General features: G+C 44.4%; 1 protein-coding gene across 1 annotated transcript in view; it reads right to left on the bottom strand.

Annotated features, from left to right (window-relative positions):
• The window catches only part of LOC137144492 (GTPase IMAP family member 8-like), a 29,401-nt gene extending 12,375 nt beyond the window's left edge, over window positions 1–17,026 (bottom strand). Inside the window, exons 1-2 of the mRNA XM_067534849.1 lie at window positions 16,928–17,026; window positions 4,418–5,370 (exon numbers count right to left, since the gene is read on the bottom strand). Coding sequence (XP_067390950.1) covers window positions 4,418–5,370; window positions 16,928–16,958 — 984 coding nt within the window. The 5' untranslated portion in view covers window positions 16,959–17,026. The remainder of the gene's footprint in view (window positions 1–4,417; window positions 5,371–16,927) is intronic.
• Between the last annotated feature and the right edge of the window lie 4,992 nt (window positions 17,027–22,018).

The raw sequence follows: 22,018 nt of genomic DNA, 5'->3' as shown, positions 1-22,018 counted from the left end.
ACAGCTCTCCCTCTCTCCAGATGTCATGGGGGCTTTGTATCTACATTATCTCCTGCATTCGCAGAAACATCTTCTTCTTCCCTATCTGTTCCCCTTTCAGTGGGCAGTATATTGTGCTGGTTAGCAATGTGTTCTCCCTGTGGTAAATGCACTTTCCACACTCCATACCCTGCAGCCACAAGAGCATGCCAGGAGCACTGAAAATGCTTCCAGACCGTAATCTAACATAAGATGTTTGTCCAGGGTAAAACACATGGAGTCTTGCATGACTGTTTGTTGAAAGTCACATATTTCCTACTCACATCAGTCAGCTTTGGAGACAGTGATGGGGTGGGATGAACCTTGCTTGTCAGTATAGACAACGGCTTCCAAATCTGAACCATGGCAGGTGTTGGGAGCAGGGTAACTGAGCTTAAGGGAGTCCCCATGCCATAGTAGTGAGCACTCCAGCAAGCACGATAGCATTCTAGCAGCATCACCAAAGGCAAGAAACTCCTACATTGGCTGAAGAGCCAGTAGAACAGTGTTTTCCAGTACTTTCTTGACGTGTACTCCAAATACCATATAAAACGTGATCTTACTAAAATAGATAAGGATGTATCTTGATGTTTTCTCCAGTACACAAACTTCACACTTCTTCAGACTCCCATGCAGTCTCTCCATTATCCCTTTTGCGTGGATGGTACACAGCAGATTTATGAAGTGTTGTAACCTTACCCATCAGAAAGCAGTCAAACCCTCAATACAAAAGGTGTCCCATTATCTGAAACAAGGCTCTCTGGTAGGCCAAACATTGCAATAAAGTGGTTAGGCAAGAAATGATCTCCTTTGAGGAGCCTTGTGAAATTAGGAATGCAGAGGAGTAACTTGAGTATAGTCAAAAATGAGCAGCCATGCCGTATAATTGAGGGGCCAGTAATATCCACTGCAATTCTCTGTCATGGCCGTCTATGAGTAGTGGTCTCACCTGTGCCAGAGGAGCAGTCGTTCTATGGAGTGTGCAGGCTGAATATGCCTGCACATGATGCTCAATGGCTGATGCAGCCCTGGCCACTAAGCATAACTGCACAGAAGTTCCTTCATCTTCGTAACTCCCGTATGTCCTTCACAAGCCACCTCCAGGATTGCTTGTCACAATGCTGCTGGGGTGATCACCTGGGCTCCTCTGCCTGAGCTATGTCGAGTAGCCCATGCCTTTACTGTGAATTTGGAATGAATGTCATAGAATGTATTCAGCACATATCACCTGGCAGAGCTCAGCATCTTGAAGAATAGCAGCAGAGGGCCGCCCTAAGTCAGTTGGCATATCTTTCAGTAAAAAGCATAAAAGCATATGGTGTATGGAGAGACAGCATGTGCCAATCCAGCAGAATTCCTCAAAAAACCATCAGCAAGTAAATTACATCTCCCTTTGAGATGAATCAAATCAAAGTGATACTGCTGCAGCTGAATAATCCATTACTGCATCCCCACGCTCACAGATCATTGGTCTGTTAACAGAGGCTCAGAATAGGCAAATGATCAGTTTCTAAGATGAAATATCTTCCCACTAAGTAGACCTTGAAGCATAACATTGCAAAAACCATTGCCAAGAACTCTAGCTCAGTCGGGAAATATTTTGCTTCCACTGGGGAGAGAGTATGGGATGCAAATATAGCTGGACATCCCTCCTGAAGCAGAACTGTGCGCAAGCCCTGATTGCATGCATCATTTTGCATCACTACAGATTTCCATGGATCAAAATGAGTATGGGATTGGATCCAACAGAGGGCTTGATGCAGGGCTTCAAAATCCTGCTTTCCTTCTTTAGTTCAAACCGACTGTCCCTGCCCTGAGTTAAATCCCACAGTGGCTTGGCACAGGTACTAAAATGGGGCAGAACGTGGACACCTATGCATTGAGCCAAGGAATATGCAGAAACTGCTATAATCAATGGAGAATAGTAGCAAAGCAGCAGCTTGTCGCCACTCAGGCATCAGTTTCATACCATTGGCTGACAGAGAATGCCCTAAAAACTGGACAGCATCTTTCACAAAACTGCATTTGGCCACATTCCACTTAATGCTGGTGTTGAGTTATCACCTGGTCCAGAATAGCATTATGCTCAAGAAAGGTGTTAGCAAAGATGAGAATGTCATCCAAATAGCAACATGCACCCTAGATATTATCAAGGAGCTGAGAGACCACTCTCTGGAGCAAAGACTAAGCCAAAAGGGAGTAGTTGATAGCAGTACCTCCCCAAATGGCATGCTGAAAGTCAGCACAGCTGTGAACTGTCAGTCACAAGAATTTGCCAGTAACTGGATTTGTAGTCCAACACAGAGAAAATACGGGATCCGTTTACCTGGTACATCATCTCTTCAAAGATTGGCAATTGAAACTGGCCACATTTTATATATTTATTAAGTATGCTAAAATCCATGCAGTCAAATGTCACCATTCTTCACTGTGGGTGAGCTGCAGCCTGTAGACCCTTCCACCTCCAGAATGATACTCTTTTCTTTCATGCAGTGCTCAGATCTTGTCCACAAGAACAGGGTGTACGTGATGTACAGCAGGTGCAAAGGGCTTGGCTTTCAAATCCAACTGCTGAGGATACGCGTACCGTGGACAGAGCACCATCACCCTTAAATAAATCTGAACAATACACTGGGCATCCTCTTTTATTCCAGCTGAAATAACCATACCTGAGGTGTCCTGTGCAAATTCAAGCAGAATACTAAACTGTAAACACAGATGATAGGACAAGAATGGAACAGAATTTGCAGCACCACCTTTAACAATGTAAAATGTCATAGTCAAGTCTATGCCATTCAATTCAGCTGCATCAAGCAAATGAAGAGCAGTTGGAATGGACGCACATACATGACTCCCACATGGTTGCCAACCCTCCAGGAATTAATCTTTAATTAAAGATTATGGCATGTGATGAAATTGCCAGGAATATGTCCAACCAAAATTGGCAACCTTATAAATGAGGGACTACAAATCTTTGGGACATGACACATTATTGAACATGGAGCAGTTTGCTAGTCATTCTTCATGTCTGCGTCTTATGGGGCAACCTTGCTGAACAATTTTAAAGTTTATTCCAGTGGGGTAGAGTTAAGGATGCAAGTCGGGGCAGTATGTGTACTTCCTGCACTTGGAATTCTGTATTTCCAGAGTTCAAAGGTTTAAGTTTATCTACCACCCTCTTTCTGGAAGGTCACAAGGCAGAACTAAGCAACCCTAATTCTTCATTAACAAAATCTTCACCTGGAATGCTATGTTCAGTGCTAATTAGCCCATCTCTAAAAGGACACAGAAACATAGGCATAGAAAAACTGTTATATGAAGACAGGTTGATTGGGGCGGTTTAATAAGAAGGTGAACAATAAGGGAGATGATATAGGAAAAGATAATAGTAAATGGTGTAGAGAAGGTAGGCCAGGCACTTACAGTTGTTCTTTCTCATAATACAAGAACAAAGGATATTCATTGAAAATGAAAGGCAGAAACACAAAAAATACGAAAAGAAAACACTATGCCACAAACATACGATTAGCCTGTGGATCTTCCTTCCACAAGGAAGCAGTGAGACTAAGAGGTTTTTTTTCCCACAGTATTCATAAAAATATTGGTGTTTTTATGGTTAGCAAAAGCATCCAGATTTACACTAGTAATTATTTTTAACCCCAGTGAAGAGCAAGAACCTTAAAAAATGTTAGGAGGAACATAAACCCACATGATTCAGGCCACAAGCCAACCTCTAGTCTATTAAGAATTAGGACCAAGTTTTCCAGAGGGCTGGTTATCCTATAACTGCCTCCCCTGTGTTGCCAACTGTCATGAATCTCATAATAACTACTGTTTTCCTTAAATCCCCAGCTCTTGGAGTCAAGTGGCGATGTGGTGATTCCAGCCTCCTTTCTTAAATAAAAAGTATGTTTCTAGCCCTCCTGGCTGTGGAGAAAGCTTCAAAATGTGACCCCAGTGCACCCTACAGGCTCAAAAAACAGAAAGCAAATGAAAAGATCTCCAGATCTATTATTTTTACAAAATCTCATGATTTGATGAGCCGGACTCATGATTTTTGAACATTTGGGGTTGGCAATACTGCTCTGCCGGGTTCATTGCGCGCTGACAAGGGCCACCGCCAAAGCCAAGATACTCAACTAGAAGGCTCAATGGTCTGATCCAATCTGGCAATCCCTGTGTTCCTAAAATATCTGCAAAGTCAATGACAGCGTTGTCTTAATAATAACTATTATTATTTTAACACCGATTCCCCCTAAATACCGTAGAATTTAGTCCTTACTCTTTAAAATCCCATCAAGATTTACCTGGATATTACCAAAGTAGCATAGAAAATGAGGTCCCAATTGCACAGGAGTAAGTGTAATTAAATATGCAAATGTGGAGCTAGTCTCATTACCATATCATCATTGCTGGCTCCTTCCCTGGCTTGTTTTAGCTTTTCCTTGTAGTGTTTCTGTATTTCCTTCAGCAGATTTTCTTCTTGTTCTGCCTTTTTAGCTTTTTGAGCTTCTGACAGCTTTTCTAAAGCTTGATATACAGTCTCTCCTAGTTTTAGATATATTTCCTTTATTTTCTCTGGCCTTGTGCTTAAGTCTTCCTTTATATTTTTATAAGTCTCCGTGTAGCGTTGTATTATATCTTTTACCTTTTCTTCCTCTTTTTCTCTGTAGTTTTCCTCAAGTTCCCTGTCCTGTTGTTGAATCTTCTCTTTGGCATGTTTGTAAATCTCATTGGTGTAACATCGGCCTCCATTCCCCTGCACCATTTTCTCTATCACTTTCCTCAGATTATTTCTCTGGTCATCTCTCTCCGTGCCAGTTGCTTTATTGTTGAAAGCGCAGCATCGGTTCCCACAATCTTCAATCAGCCCCTGAAGATCTTGGTTATCCAAACCTGTTACATAGTCATTCAGTGGGTCACCTTCTAAATCTTCTTTCCGGGTGAATAAGATGATCATGTACCTCATAGCCTCCACTCCAAAAATCTCTTGTATTCGCCTGACTGCTGTCTTATCCTCTTCAGTGTAATGGCCCAGCTGTGTAACCAGCACCAGCGCATGGGGGCCTGGGCAGGAGAGCCTGATACAGCGAGTGATCTCACAAACAGATGCTTCATCAGGGGCCTCTTTGTTAAAAATATCAGGAGTATCGATGACCACAACCTCCTTCCCATGCCATGTTATGCTCCCTTTAGAGCACGTCTCAGTTACTGACTTTACACTGAACTTGGACTCAAACTTTCTCTCGCCAAAGATGGTGTTTCCTGTCGCACTTTTTCCAGCTCCAGTTTTACCAACAAGGATGATTCTCAGTTCAGCTTCTCCGGGGTCTTGGCCATCACCATGTGAATCTGTGGGGAATAAATGAGATTTATAACATCATTGCACAGGTAATAAGGTAGCGATGGAGAGACTGGAGTTGTGAGGATAACTGTTAATGAATGCTTCAACTAAAGTTTCTTGCCCTGTTTTCTGTTAGTGAATTGTGTGCAAACAGACTGATTTTCTTTAATTTTTATTCAGAATTCTTCCCTGAATTCTTCCTCTGTATAATATTTTATCTGTATTTTGTCTTTGTTTTTACAAGTAGCTCATTGCAATGATTCAATATTCAAAATTTCACTTTCACGGAACAGATGAATAAAATGGTATTGTGACCCCTTTTTAGCCTGAGCCATTAGCCAATATTTGAAGCCTTGTGCATTGTTTCTGGTTGTAGGAGAAACTGATGATAGATTGAAGTATTTTCTTTGAAGTAAGTCTGTTTATTTACAAAGAATATACACAAGGTCGGGGTCTTGTTTCCCTGAACACAGCAGGAATCAAATAAAAGGAGGTAGTTTCTCTGCTCACAATTCCAAGCCACTTTCCAGTCAGCACTCTGCCTAAAAATCTTTTTTGGCTTTCCTAGGGCCATGCTTCAAAATGCCTCACTTGCTGCTTTCTGGCATTCTGCTTGCTTTTTGTCCGCCTCTGGTGCTTCTGAGCCACACAGCCACACACAACTGCAACCAAACCAAACCCTAGCCCCTGTGTTTGTATTCACTTTATCTCTGGGTGATGGATTCCATTGTTGCAATGATCACTAAACAAAGGGTCTTTGATTGTTCTCTCATTAAGCCTGAGTGGAAGCTGGCTGGTATGCTCTTGAGCATGAGGTTTCCTGAAACTAACTGCATAATAACACCCCCATCACAGCTTCATTCATTGCCCTAATGGAGTTCAAAATGGGGACACCCTACATGACATTCCAAACAAAAAGAAAATAAATAATTTACAGATGATACAAGTTTTAACTATTTACATGGTGGTTTTGTCAGGATGTTTTCACATCAAAGCCAAATAGAGCTTTATCCCATCCAAATCTCCTTGGAGCTTTTATATCTCTACCTGATTTTCTTTCAGCCACCCAGGAGGGGCCTCTTTCAGTGAGCCCTGAGGTGTGTCTATTTTTTCTGTGAAATCTGCTGTCTGGGATAGCCCCTGCCCATTCTATTCTATTCTAATTGGGAACTCATTACTATCACAACTCTTCCAGCCTCAGCTTCCACAGCTACATTGTCAGATTCTGTTGGGCAACCACCCTGAAATTCTATCCCTTTGATGTCTTCACAGATGCTTCTATGAATCACTTTAAGCTTAGGCCTTGGATCCAACTGTATACCACTTAATTAATTCATGTTATTACTGAGTATGGTGCCTGCACAGTTTAAGGATCCTACTATTCACTCTCCTAGGATTGAGGAACTGGATCCCCACCCTTAAATGTCTCCCCATATGAGCTTACTTCATAGAGGGTTTTTTTTTTTCAGTTTGTCAGAGGCTGACCTCACATTTGCTCTAGCAAAGTTGTGAACTTTTTCCATTATGGGTTGTAGGTGCAGGGTTTCTACATGGTCCAAATGGTTCAAATCCCTTTGTTCCTCTCCAGGGACCCTATACAAGAGGTTTTCTGTGGTCCTCAGCTCCTGCCCAGACCTGAGAAGTGCTGGGGTACACTTCATGCTCTTGTTGCCGGATGTTCTATAAGCCATCACGAGGAATGGGATATGCTGGTCTCTGTCCCTTTGGTGCTGTTCCACAACAGTAGCCAGCTGAGACCCTGGCATCTTATTGGACATTTCCACCATCCCATCACATTGTGGGTGTGCTGGGGTAAGGTGGGTTGGGGGATCCCTAGAATCTCATAAATCTGCTGAAGCACTTTGGATTCACAGTTTCTCCTGTGATCTATTTGTAACTCACCCAGGACTCCTGATCCATGAAGAATTCGTTCACTAGGTCCCTGCTACTGTCACAGCCTCTGGAATTCTTATCAGATAAGCCTCAGGCCATTTTGTGAAGTAGTACAAAGCTACCAGCAAATATTGATTCATAGAATCAGAGAAGATTAGAGTTGGAAGGCACCTCAGGAGTCATCTAGTCCAACCCCCTGCTCAAAGCAGGACCAACCCCAACTAAACCATCCCAGCCAGGGCTTTGTCAAGCCACACTTTAAAAACCTCTAAAGATGGAGATTCCACCACCTCCCTAGGTAACCCATTCCAGTGCTTCACCACCCTCCTAGTGAAAATGAATTTCCTAGTATCCAACCTAGACCTTCCCCCCGTGCAATTTAAGACCATTGGCTCCTAGTTCTGTCTGATTGCCAGCCTCTGTGTCAGACAGAGGCCCCAGCACATCGACAGCAATGCGCTCCATTGGTGAGATATTGCTGCAACGGGCCGTTTTTTGGGATGGCTGCTTTAAGACTTGCAGCCGGTTAGACCCACCCCATTTGTGAGCCAAATGGTGGGAAAGTGAATAAAAGTATATAAAAGTTCTAATCACATGTAACAAGAAATGATGATGGGACAAAGGTATGAAAAGGGGATAGAGAAAGACAAATTAGTCCAAATAAAAAGGCCTCCTGCTAGAGATTCATAGATTCCAAGGCCAGAAGGGACCATTCCGATCATCTAATCTGCCCCCCTTGCGACGGATAGGGGGCTGGGCTCACCAGTGGTGTCACCTAGTGGTTAGGTTGCTGGGCCTCCACTCCCTGCACACCCCATCTTTGGTGCTTCTCTCCAGTAATCACTCTCACCGGCATCCCTACAGCCAGGTCACCAATTCAGTTTGCCCCTATTCAGGGTAACAGACTATTCAAAGCAATATAGAGTCCCAAGGCCCTGTCTGTGACGAGGATGTAAGTCCACTTTCTGACCCATCTAGGTGGCTCACTCTTGCCTTGGGGCTTTCAGCATCTCTGATCTTTCATTACTTCTGAGAGGGGTGCAGTTGGGGGCATAAGCCTCCCTTCCACATGCCAAGGGTGGTTGGTAGGGGAGCCCAGGCCCTCACCGTGAGAGGCAACAGTATCAAACACCTGGAGCACCTCAAGGATGCCTCCCTGGGCTACTTCCTACCATTCGCCTCCTCAAAAAGATTCAAAGTCCAATACAGGATAGCAAAAGAAAATATCTGACTCTTCAGACCAGCTGGGCTAAGCTGTAACCTCTTCCTAAGAGTGAAGGCATCTGCAGTTCCCTTATTCAGGAGCTCTCAGGATAGTGCTGTCCTCCTACCCTCTCTGCCCCCTTCTGAATTGTCTTGGTTTCCTTTTAAGCTCCTATTCCAGCAGGATCAGGATGTACAGGTGTGTGTGTAGGGGGGAGAAGTATCAGCTGGGCCCAGAACTGCTTCTTAACTCCTTCAGTTCCCATGTGGAACTATACGCCCCATCTTGCCACTCTATAACACAAGCCACAAAACCACCACCCCCAAAAAAATAATTCCGATCACAGATTTTTTAGAAAAATGTCCAACCTTGATTTAAAAATTGCCTGTGATGGAGAATCCACCATGACCCTTGATAAATTGTTCCAATGGTTAATTACTCTCACCATTAAAAAGTTATGCCTTATTTCCAGTCTGAATATGTCTACCTTCAATTTCCAACCATTGCCTTGTGTTCTACCATTCTTTGCTAGATTGAAGAGCCCATTATTACATATGGGTTCCCCAGGGAGGTACTTACAGACTGTGATCAAGTAACCTCTTAAGCTACTCTTTGTTAAGCTAAATAGATTGAGCTCCCTAAGTCTATCCCTATAAAAGCATGTTCTCAATATTTTTCTTACTCTTGTGGCTCTTCCCTGAGCCCTCTCCCATTTATCAACATCCTTCTTGAATTGTGGACTCCAGAACTGGACACAGTATTCCAGCAGCGGTTGTACCAGTGACAAATCCAGAGGTAAAATGACTGCTCTACTCTTGCTCAAGATTCCCCTGTTTATGCATCTCAGGATCTAATTAGCTTGTTTGACCACAGTTTCATGCAGAGAGCTCATGTTCAACTGATTATCCACCGTGACCCACAAATCTTTTTGAAAGCTTCACTGTTTCCCAGTACAGAGTCCACCATCCTGTAAATACAGCTTACCTTCTTTGTTCTTAAGAGGAACATGGGACTAGAAATTATGAACCAAAGTTGTGCCTAACTGGTGAACAAAATAATGAAGAGCTGGACTATTCTGTCCTTCACTAACTTTTGTGGTCCTTAAAAACAAGACTTTGGGGTAAAAACAGCAGTTTGTTGGTTGGAAGATGGGTGAAGAGGAAAGAGTGAACTTCACCATCATGGCTGCCACCTCCACCGCCCACTGTGACTACAGGATCCACTGTGACACCGTTGTTTACCGTCCTGATCCAAAGAGAGGGACCCAGAGGTTATCTCCACCTTTACCATTTTTCCTTCCTCTTGGTTCTTAGCTGTACCCTGACCAGCTCAGACTAATGGCTGGTTCCAAACTACAGGGTTGGAATTAAAGAATTCTCGTGTATTGCACTCTATTCTGTTCTATACAGGTTCTTCTACACCACTCATCACCTTAATATCTGAATGCCTTTCATTAATGCAATAAGTAATCTTCTTTTTCATCAGATGGCTGACGTAAATGTAGAACAACAATTATAATTTTACATCCAGATGTTTAAGCCATATAATTGCTTCTGGAGTAGCAGAGTGTATTGCTGTGATGCCTACTTTCTATTTATGAATTGGGCATTGAGTTGTTATATGTTCTATGGTCTGTTTTAGGTGACACACAGTCACATTTTGGAGAGTCTTTAATTTTCCATTTGCGTAGCAAGTATCTGCATCTGCCTTGGTTTGTGTGAATGTCGTTTAAGGTTGCCCGTAAGCTTGATGGGGAATTGAAACCAGAGATCTTCTGTCAGGTCTTTTATGAGGTGTTTATTTGTAACTCCTTGTAAACTACGTTGTCTTTCCAAGCTTCATCAGGGTTAAAGTTGCATTGTTGAAGTTTAAATGCATGGGTCCAAAAGGGCTTATACAACTTCCAGCTTTGGTGAGGGACGTTGTTACGGTACTTCTGGATGTGAAGACATTCATTTTCCATGATTCCCTGGAATTCTCAAAGGGTTGCAGCATCATGGCGAATGGATGGGGGAGCAATGTGCAACAGCACTGGGTTCCAGTGATGCACTACGTTTCAGTGTTCAGCTGGACATCAACAAGTCATTTATGGCTACTTCTGGTCCATATTGGTGCACAGTACTTGGCAACAAAGTACACAAGGGCCATTGCTGATGTCTGTAACACTGATGCTGATGCCTCCCAGCTTGTGCTTGCCAGTCTCTGAACCAGGTTGATCCTCATCTTAGTCTTGGCAGCTGCCTTCTTCAGATTGTTGTGGAAGGTTAGGGTGTGATTCAACTTCACTGTGAGGTAGGTAGGAGTGGGGTCATGTCACACAGTGTTGCCACAGAAGGTCACTTTCAGGGTGCATTTAGCATTCCTGTTCTCATTCCTGTTATTGCTCAGCAACATCCACAGCAGACGTAGTGTTTTGCAGCAGGGAATGATCCTTGCAAACTTCAGCATCAAGCCTTTAATCCAGATGGTGTCATAGGCCGATGACAGGTCTACAAAAACTGCACCGGTCTTAGATCTGGCATGTGTTGTTTGATCGCTCATTCTGCCCTGAGGGGGAGAAGCTTAGAGTGCCTTGTTTGCATATTTTTTGTTTGGTTGGTTGCTTTTTTCGATAAATAAATATCCATGTAACTCTGTATTTATGTTAGAGGAAGCAAGGTCAAAGAAATGCACCTTGCCCTTGGAGCAGTACGTGGTGAGGTTTGCGATGGTCCTTACTTCCTGCGGGAGTTCATTCCTCAGTCTGAGACCAGCCCCCCAGAAAGTTCTGTCCACTGCACAGACATGTTTTTTCCTTATTTTAAAGAGATCCACTGTGCTAGAAAGCAGAGCTGTGTGACCGTAGTCTTCATCCCAGAGCTACAGGGTGCTACCAAGGACAAAGCTGGCACAAACTAATTGGTTAAACTTAATCTTTAAGTAATATGGAAAAAGTTTTGTAACTTGTAAAAATCACATTATAAATACTACTAGCTGAAATGCGTATCCTTGAAGCACAAGCTCTGGGTAAGGTGAATATGCTGCAAGATAAGAATTTCTTCCTGGAATTGCACCTTTTAGTCAATAGACTCAAACCATTTTAGCACATTACTCCAGGTCCCTGTCACCTCTTTCCAGTGAAACAGCAGTATTTCACGGGCAACAATGTAGAATGCAACAGAGGGGTCCAGGAGGATGACAATGGATGTCTGACCTCTATCTATTGACAGCAGGAGATGACCCATCAGTGCCACTACAAACAGTTTCTAATCTATGTCCTGGCCTGAATCCAGATGAATTAGATGAGCTTGTAGTGGACCTTTGGCTAACTTCTCTATGAGCTTGCTCAGAAAGGGGAGGGTTAACACTGGGCGATAATTGTTGGAACTGATGTATCCAGGGTGTGGTACTTCAATGCTGGCTGAACTATTGCATGTTTGAAGGATGAAGGGAAGACCCCTCCCCTGAATGTAGCATTGGCTGTGTCAATCTGGAGTGGCACCAGTTGTTCATGGCTCTTTCACAAGCCATGAAGGGCCTGGGTTGGATTCACAGGTCTTAGGTTGAGACTCCTTTAGCGTGTCCAGAACTGCTTGATGAGTGACTGTGTTGAACTCTGGGAATTCAGGTGGCCTGTTGGTTGGTGGGAGGAAGTAGAGTGGATCCAGACTGTATGAGAAGGCTTTCTGAATGTGCGTGGTCATTTTTGCTTAGGATGATGGTTCTTGGCAGTGCTCAGTTCTGATGCAGGTTGTAAGAACTCAGGAATGATGAAACAATTTACCATCCCCGATAACTCCTTGGGGAGATATTTGGCAGCCTCAGTGGAGGCTGATGGGAAGGTTCTCATGGCCTGTAATGCAGGTATGTTTGTACTTTGAGCTTGAGGAAACAGACTTGCATTCACCCTGATTGAGTTAATGTGCTAAAAATAGAGTGTAGCCACGGTGCCACAAGCCATGAGAGGTTAGCTACCCTGAGTACATGCCTGTCCAAGACCATAGGCACATGTTCTCAGGGCAGCTTACATTTCAGCTAGCACAGGCCTGTCTCCTTGAGCTGGGAACAACCCCCAGCTCTAAGTGCAGGCATACCCTCCATTAGAGCCTCAGCATAGTGTTGGAGGAAGTCGTCATGTTTCATCCTGTCTGGATCTGTCTTCATTTTCTGCCATTGGTGCTTGAGATTACATCCTCTCTCCATTTGGAGCAGGGAGTCATGGTGTGTTGGCAGTGGGGAGGGAGGGGCTATTTGGGGGCAACGTGTCAAAGGTCCAGGCTAGTATAGAATAATGATTCACCAAGCCCTTGACAGATCATCCTGTGGGTGGAGTGCTGTTTTCCGCTAGCAGGCTTTGGAATTTGTTTGAGTCTGTGCATCTTTGTGATTGAATCAGGACCACTGGTCTTTCTTGTTGCCTAGGCACAGGACGGTCTCTGACCATTGCCTTAATGTGGTGATGGTCTGTCCAAAACAGTGGCTGTGTTCTGATTCCTCTATCTGGATATCTAGGCCTAAGATCAAGTCCAGCTGTGTGGGTTGAACCAGCGATGACCTGTAAAATTACTAGGGAGACTAGAGATGTAGGCCTGCTGATGGGGAGGGAGAAAAGGAGGACAATTGCCCAGGGGCCCGATGATTTAAAAGAGCCTAGATGGATGGGAGGATAGATACGTATCCTCCTCTACTCCACACACCCCCTTCCCCCGAGGCCTTGCACTCTCTGTCCCTTCCCTTCCCTGAGCTTATTTATTATGTGCCAGGCAGGTTACCGGACGGCTGAGGAGGTGATACCTGCTACTCGACTTCCCGGGTTCATCAGTCATCTCCCTGGGGAGTCCCAGGGACCCAGGAAGCTGAGTAGCGGATACCGCCTCCTCCGCTGCCCAGGAACCTGCATGATGCATAATAAATAAGTATAAACTTCTGTTGGAAGCCCACTCAGATCTCAGCCGTCCCTTTCTACCGGGGCCATTGACTGTTCTGCCCTGGGGCCTGGAATTGCTGTCTGTGGGCCTGAAGGGAGGAGATGAGTTTCGGGGCTTTTGCATCCATGGCCATGTCAATGTGCATTTTGAAGTTTCCCAGGATGACAATTCTGGGTTATTTTGGCACCACGGCTGACAAGATATCAATGAGCTCCTTTATGAACCCTTTAGTCTGTGGCTGTCTGGAAATGAGCATAAAATCTGTTAGCTTTGACTCTGGTTTCTACAGCCAGATAATGAATTTGAATGAAGTTGACTTACATGAGGCACCTGTCTTGGATTTGGTATTTGTAGAGACAATGAATACAGGGCCACTTACCTTCCTGTCTTGTCTTGTGTTGTCATGTGCTACGTATTTGGGGAGGATGAGGTGGTCTAGAATAAGACTTGTGGTGTCATCCAGCCAATCTGAGTGATGCAGGATACACTGAGTGCTTCATCACTGAAAAGGTCATGTGTTGTTCGTGTGTGGAAGATCTTGCACTGATCAGCATCAATTTTTGTTTGTGATGTATTGTGCTTGTAACACATCTGGATAACTCAGTCCCTTTCCTGGGGGTAAACTCTTCAGCATCATCAGAGCTTGGCCACTCATGATGGCTGCTAGAACTGTCCTCCCTCCCCCACTCTTCAACTTCCCAGCCACTCATTTGAGCTGTGATGTTGAACTGAACCAAATAAGCCTCCTGGGGAGCTCCCCCCCCAAAAGATAGTCCTTTTGCAACCTCAAGCTGGGGCAATCTAACCTCTCCCCTCTGGGCCTCTGCGGTTGTTCTAAAAACCCAGTCTTGGCCAAAGTTCACTGGAGCTGGCCCAATTCCACTCCCAGGTGGCTGATTTACACAGTGGTCTGTGACTCTTTCATTTCTTCTCAACATGATTTTTCAGCTTCTTAAATCCATGCTGCAGCTCATCTCCCTTACCACGTTCCACGCTGGCCAGAGCTTCCCTGGTCTCCCAATTTTTGTGGGAAACCTTCTGATTCATGATAATCAGGTTGCTGGCCACCTCTTCAATCTGTCTTGACAACCCAGGTAGGGAGATATGTAATGGGGTTTCAAGATGTGCCCGAACACTTTGTAACTGCTTTCCCAACCCTGATTTTATCTCTGACTGCAGGTCATCTCTCAGTCCTTTCTGGGAAACTTGGAGATGTTGCTCTATTCTTTTTGTGAGGTCTGGCCCATTTGCTTTTGGTTTTGTTTCAATTTCTTTTATCAAGCCTCCAAATCTTGTTTTAGATCTTTCTTTAGGTTATATTTTAATTCTTTTTTGTAAAATTCTTGTTTTAAGTTCTTTTGACCATCTGTAACCTTTGTCAGCACCTCTATTGTTTGTTCCATCTTGATTAAACAGGAAATCCTGCTCACAATTTCTCTCCTTGAAAACTGGATCCTGCTCCAGACATCAATGCAACTCCTTTTTAGCCCAATCCATAGTCAATATTTGAGGCCTTGTGGGTTGTTTCCAATAGGAGGAGAAACAGATGATATATTAAAGTCTTTCTTAGAAGCAAACCTGTTTATTTACCAAGAAGGTACACAAAGGCCTGTTTCCCTGAACACTGTAAGAATCGAACAACAGGAGGCAGTTTCTTTGCTCTCAATTCCAAGCCACTTTCTAGCCAGCATGTCGTCAAAATACAAAACAACAACAACAAAACCCCCAACAACAACAACTACTCTCTCAGGGCCGTGTTACACGATGCTTTACTAGTTTTCTTTTAGTTTTCTGAGGGGCTTTTGATTGGGTTTTTGTTGGTTTTTTTTTTGCCTCCCTCTGACTGTTTGAGACGCACACAAATGTAAACCCAGCTGCAACCAAACCACAACCCTGCCCATGCACTTGCTTTCAGTCTAGTCTCTGGGCCATGTTTTCCACTTCTTTGGCTTTTGGAGCAAGGAAGGACTAGTGAATGAAAAGGGCAAATGTATTTTCCCTCTGGAAATGGAGTATGGGGCTCTTCTTCCCTCCAGTGTGGAACCAGGGGCTCCTGGAAGAATGGGCCCCTCTGATCAAGAGACACAAACGGAGGCCTCTCTGCAGAGTGGTTTCTCATCTGTTCTCTCTGCTGCTCCAACATAACTTACCTAAGAGAGTAGCCACTCCCCCCTCCCCCACCCGAACACAGTGGTGGGCCAGGCTGAGATCACGTGAGTGGGTGATTTCAGCCAGCCGCAGGCTAATCAGGGTTTGCTGTTGGATGCCCAGTTTGTCAGTCAGGCTCCTGGCCCAGCCCCACAAGCTGTTGGTGTCCCCGGTTGAAGCACACCTTCTCTCAGAGACTGACCATGTCTCAGGCACCTGGGTAACCTGGCATGTGGTCCTTTTCTCACAGGCTGCTTGCCTTTCAGGTGACACCCAGATCTTCGGATCCTTCTCCCCTCTGGGGGCTCCCAGGTAATAGGTGTTACACACTGAATTCGGAGTGCCTCAGTTTCTCAGAAATGGAGACATCCAGAATGGGAGGCTGCCGCTGACTATTAGTCAGGTGTCAGAGGTTTTGCTTTGAAGGGTAGGGGAAACTTCCTTACACTTTTTTCAAATGTAAAATCATATATCTGTGTCTTTGGGGAAATTGGGCTTGCTGCACAGGGAGGCACAGAGGAGGCAGCAGACAGTAGAAACTGTGGCTGTAATAGGTCAGCGGGAAGGGTGTGGAGTAGGACATGGTTGTGGGGAGGGACACACCTGAGAGGTGGAAAAACAGAGGAGTCGTGTGGGAGTTATGCTAATGGCAGGAAGGCAGAGGAGAGTCACAGTTGGGACAGTTTGAATCCACTACCCTTCATCTCATGGTGTCCCACTTTCTCTAGCGTATATCATGCCTAGTTTATTCCCCTTTCATAAACTAAGTTACATGACGGTTTAAGAACATGACGAATGAACTCCAAATAAACAACACTGTATGGACCCGCACTACGGGTAATGTATGTAAATGAAGCCTGTCAGAGCCAGCTTTTCCCCTTTCTCTTATATAGAGAGCAGAGAGCTTCTTTTCCCCTTTAAACCTCCTAGCTCTGGCACTTACATAAGGGATATGTGGAGTGGGATGGGATGTGGAAGGAGGGACCTTAATACCACATTCCTTTATTTCCAACCCTGGAGTTGGGACACTTGAACTCTCACAGGTGGGAAGGGTGCATTGATCACCCAGCCACAATTTTAACTCTCTATTAAATATTTCTGTCTGGTGACTGTCGCTTACAGTGGATGTGAAGTGTGAACCTGAACCTATCATTTACTGCTAAGGAAGAGACCAGTTCATGAACGTCTCAGTTATCCCCAAACAATATTACAAATCAGTTTCTGCTATACCTTTTAATTATTGCCTACCGTGTGTTCTCAACCCCCCGTATAAGAGAGTTTTTAATCTGTGTAGATCTCAGACAGAGACAAATGGCTTTTCTGTAACACAGGAACATGTTCAGTGACAATCCTCAGTGATACAAAGATTTTTTCTGACATTGTAACCAACACACACACACACACACATTTTACCTGTCTCCTTCCCGATCTGCTCACAGGACATACTGTATCTCCAACAGGCTCAAGTCCCTCTGACTTCTACAACACCCTTCCAGGCTGCTGCTGCGTTATTGGGAGGGTTGGGAGCCCATCTGCTTTGTTCAATTTGCAAAACAGTCTCAAATACTGTCTCACAAACTGCTGGACTGCCAAAGGGAAGAGAGTAAAGCAAAGAATGAGTTCAGTTCCCGTCTCTGTGTGTGCAGGGAGAAGGAAGAGTCGTGCGTACAAATGGATCAGCAAGTCACCATTAAGAGAAAAACAGTCTTGAAGAGTTTTACAGGAACTGAGTTTGTGACGATCAGCATGTCACAAAGAGCAGTGGGAGGAACTCATGAAAACATTCAGCATGAAGGTAAAGCCCCTAGTGCAGGAGAGAGGCTATGACAAGCATCTCAGCTACAGCCACAGCCACTGAGCTTTGAGCTCCAGAGGAAGAAAGAGGAGAACCCATATACCCCCAATGTTTTCAGGCTCTCTGCACAGCTACTACTGCAGTGAATGGTTTGGAAGAGTCATCTGAGAGAAGGGATCAGAAGGAGACCCCATCAATCAGAAGGCGTGGGATGTATTGTCCTGGGGATGGATGATCCATGACAACCACTCCTAAGAGGAGGAGACAGGTGATGATAGTTGGGGACTCCCTCCCAAGAGGGACAGAATCATCCATCTGCCGTCTGGACTGGGAAACTCGGGAAGCGTGCTGCTTGCCTGGGGTCAGAATTCAGGATGTGATGGAGAGCCTGCTGAGACTCATCAAGCCCTTGGACTGCTTCCCCTTCCTACTTTTCCATGTGGACACCAGTGACACTGCCAAGAACTACCTTGAGCGGATCACTGCAGACTGTGGCTCTGGGAAGTTGGATTTGGACATGGAAGGCTGGCATTAGAATGAATATTCATGATAGAGCTCAGACCCTATAAAAGGGCAAACTACTGTGTGGAGGGGGTTAGCTTTCCATCATTTGACCCTTCATCTCTATTGTTATCTACTATCAACCTTGGGCATTGAGGAACCTGGACCATCGGACGCATTCGGCATGCCAGAGACAGGGCTGGTCCCTTTTCTCTCACCACCAGGTCCTCAAGGAAGTGGGTGAGTATGCAAGACTGAGAGCATATGCAAAGAATGATACCACAGATATCCCCAACATTGTACTATTCCGATATGTTTATGTGGCTCGGAGATTTTCTGTCTTTATTATTTGTTCTAATAAAAATTACCAAAGCTTTACTTTGCCCTCAGTATGTGTCCCTGCCATACACCTCGAGGTTCCCTACAAGACTGATTCTGGGACAAGAACTCTATAACCCTCAGCTCATTAATCAGGATGAATCAATAGAAATATTATCAACCATTAGAAAGGATCAGGCAACATCAGCAGATATTCATATTGTATGTTTTTGCAAAAGTTCTGTCAATTTTTTAAAATCTGTTCATCCTATTTTTCCCATTTTTCCTCAAGTAGCTCAATTGTTAATCTAATATAGGTAATAAATTACCCCATTTCTCTTAATTCCTATATTCTGGTAGATGGTATATGTACTTCCAACCAAAGGGACAAAATACATTTATTGGCTGTAGCCAGAACAATTCTAAATAAACGTCTGTCGTTATTTAACTTCAGACACAGCAAGATACGTTCCAAGCAATCTGTCCACAGGAACTTGGGGATGTGGCCCCTGAAATAACTCGTGCATTCATTTTTTATGTATACCTTGATTTTAAGATAAACAAATCCCCCTTCTACTATCACTATCTCTCTCTGTATATATATATATACACATCGACAGTAGGAGAAAAATATGCTTTTTTATATTCATAGTAACCTCTTTACAATAATGAATTGAGAAAGTACTTGTGATACATTTACAACTTAAATTATTGAAATTAGAAGTCATGCATGGATGGTCTCCTGCTGTCAGTGTATAGGGAGCAGACATCCATTCTCATCTTCTGACCTCTCTGCAGTATTCAACACTGTTGACCATGGTATATTGCTGTCTCGCCTAAAAGAGGTGCAGGGGTCCAGAAAAATGCACTAAAAAGATTTGGGTAGTAGTGACGGGAATGACCCCTCCACCACTAGACCCAATGAGGATCAATTCTCTCTCTGGTTCTATTCAACATCTACATGCAAGCACAGAGTGAACTGGTCAGACAACATGGACTCAAGTGCCAGCAATATGCAGAGGACACACAGCTCCACCTATCCTTCGCCACATATGACCACACCAATGCCACCAAGAGGGCCCAGTGTTTGGACGACATCAGCTCATGAATGAAGAGGAGATGACTGAAGCTGAACCCGAGCAAGGCAGAGGTGATGCTGGGGAGCAGAGGAAAGCATTTGGAAGAGTTTGCAGCTACGGTGCAGTCTTCTTTGGTTGAAGGCTTATACCCACAACTGGTCAATTGAGTCTGTAGTTTAGGAGCACTCTTAGATTACTCGCTAATGCTAAGCTTTCCTGTAGCAGCATCAGCAAGTTGGCTAGGACGCTTCATGCCATCCTGGCAGATGACTACATGACCTAAGTTATTCAAGCTTTCGTCACCTCTCAGCTGGGTTACAGCAACATGATATACCTGGACATGAAGCCTTCACCACTTAGAAACTCCAACTAATTCAGAACGCCGCACTGTGTCTCCTCAGCACCATGGGCTACTATAAGCACATCACACTGTCCTCCACTCCCTACACGGCTTCCCATAGAATATTAAATCAAGTTCAAGGTCTCAGTCCTTATCTTCAAAGCGCCACATGGCCTGGTCCCAGACTATCTAAAAGAGCCCAACTCTCTGGGAAAAGACTGGTTGATGGCTTTGTTCCTCTAGCTCAGTGGAACTCTCTACAATAAGGATAAATCTCATCTGTGTGGGAGGCAAAACTTTTTCTCAGGTGCAGGTCTGAGACTGTGAATGAACAACCCAGGAGTGAAAGACCATCACAAACCTCACTACCCTCCACTCCAAGGACAGGTTGCATTTCTTTGATGTTGCCTTTTCTAAAATAAACACATAGCAACATGTGTATTTAGTTAGTTTCCTCACGTTTGCCCATTAAAAATCAAAATTTGTAGTTTTATCCATTATATACCAAATAGGAATCACAAACCCTTAAATGAAATTGTTTTTCCCATCTATCTATTGTTTTGATGATCTTTGATACACTAAAACAGGAATCACTGCTAATTTTGAGAATAAGGTACATTGGTCCCTCCAGGGGTGGACCGCCTCTCAGGACGCTTCGTTTACAGCAAGATGGGGTGTAAATCTACCTCACACTAGCCTGAAGATAGGCACTATGTTTGCCGTTTTCCAAAGGAGATGAACAGGATGAGCTATGCTGAGTGCTGTAAAGTTGAGGATGGGAGCAGAGAAAGCGAGCTTGTTCAAGTCAGAGAGACTTTATATCCCTCTGTTTCCTATAATTTCATTGAAGAAGGAAGATGCTGTTATCCTTTCACTTGTTCAGCACCTTCATTGGTTGTTGAATTAGCAGTTTCAGCTCATGAATAGGCAATCTTCTACTCCTTATGCAATAGGATTATAATTTTTCCTCAACTTGAAGGTTATACTGCCTTTGTCTTTGTGGTCGGAAATTCTCAGAACAGCTTTCAAGTTTCAGTTTTAAGTTGACCTCCATTCAGTCCATTATCAGAGATATCCCTTTAGGTCTGGTGTACACTGGCAATGGAGGTCGATGTAATGCTTACATCGACCCCCTAAAGTATGCGTCTCCAAAGTATGGTGTGTAAATTCCGTCGATTTAAAGCGCAGTAAAAGTCGACCTAATAAAACCACCTCCACAAGTGGCGTAGCACTGAATTCGAATTCTATGGGTCAAATTTGTGTCAGTGCAGTCAGAGCGCAATGTAAATCGATGCCATTGGCCTCCAGGAGGTATCCCATAATGCCCCATTCTGACCGCTCTGGACATTCGCACTCTACTGTAATGTGGCCACGTAAACAGGAAATAGCTCCTCCTCTCAAGCCCCAGGAAATTTTGAATTTTCATTTCTGGTTTAGACAGCATGGAGAGAGCTTTGTAGCTGAACTGCTTGTGGCAACTGCACAGCCCAAACACGCTCCAGCTTGAAGTCGACCAGAGGTCTGGGATCTCATCGGTGTGTGGGGCAAAAAGTCTGTTCTGGCTCAGCTCCAAGCCAGCAAAAGAAATTTAGATATACACGAGAAGATATCTCGCGTCATGTTGGAGAAGAGGCACAAAAGGGACATGTGCTGCAGCAGTGCTGTGTTAAGATCAAATTGCTGAGGCAGACTTATCAGAAAACCAGGGAAGTTAACAGCCATTCTGGCTTTTTGCCCAAAACATGCCGCTTTTACGAGGAACTGCATGCAATTCTTGGAGGTGACCCCACCACTGTGCCACCACACAACATCGATACCTCCGAAGAATCCCAGTCCAGGACAAATGAGGAGGACTCTGTGGATGGGGAGAATGAGGATGAGGAGAGTAGGGTGCAGGAGAGCAGGGCATCCATTCTCCGACAGCCAGGACCTGTTCATTACTTCAGAGCAGTCCAGCCACACACATGACAGCGGGACTGATCGAGATGCGGGGAAGACACATCTGGTGAGTGTGTGGGGCAAATCTTTTTTTTTGCGGTTATGTCCCCAGTCCAACTTCTTAAAAGGAGTTTGTGTTTTTGAGGGGAGACTGTTACTGGGTGGTGGCAAACCTCAGTGGATGGTTATTCCCAGAACAGACTATTTATGTGAAGAAGTGCTCTGAGAATCCTCTGTGGATATCTCAAGGACACTTTCATGCCACTCTGCTATTAATGGAGCAGGAATCATCACGGAACACAGCATAGCAGCATAAGGGCCAGGCCTGTATCCCGATGCTTGCAGTAAATCTCTTTCCGCCTGCATTCCCTCAGGAGACTGATATCACACATGGTCACCTAGGGAAGATGGCGCAAGTTTAAAGTACCCGACCAATACAGTCATTCTGTTTTATTCCTCTGCTGTGGACGGGATTCCTAGTCCTAGTACTGTTGCAACGGGCATTTAGGGTCGGTGCAATGGTTGCCCTATGT

The sequence above is a fragment of the Emydura macquarii genome, unplaced genomic scaffold (genome assembly GCF_026122565.2).
Source record: "Emydura macquarii macquarii isolate MOO-44397 ecotype Brisbane River unplaced genomic scaffold, CSIRO-AGI_Emac_v2 contig_3464, whole genome shotgun sequence".
NCBI classification, from domain to species: Eukaryota; Metazoa; Chordata; order Testudines; family Chelidae; genus Emydura; species Emydura macquarii.
Note: the sequence above shows the minus strand (reverse complement) of the source record. Positions and strands in the feature narration are given on the sequence as shown.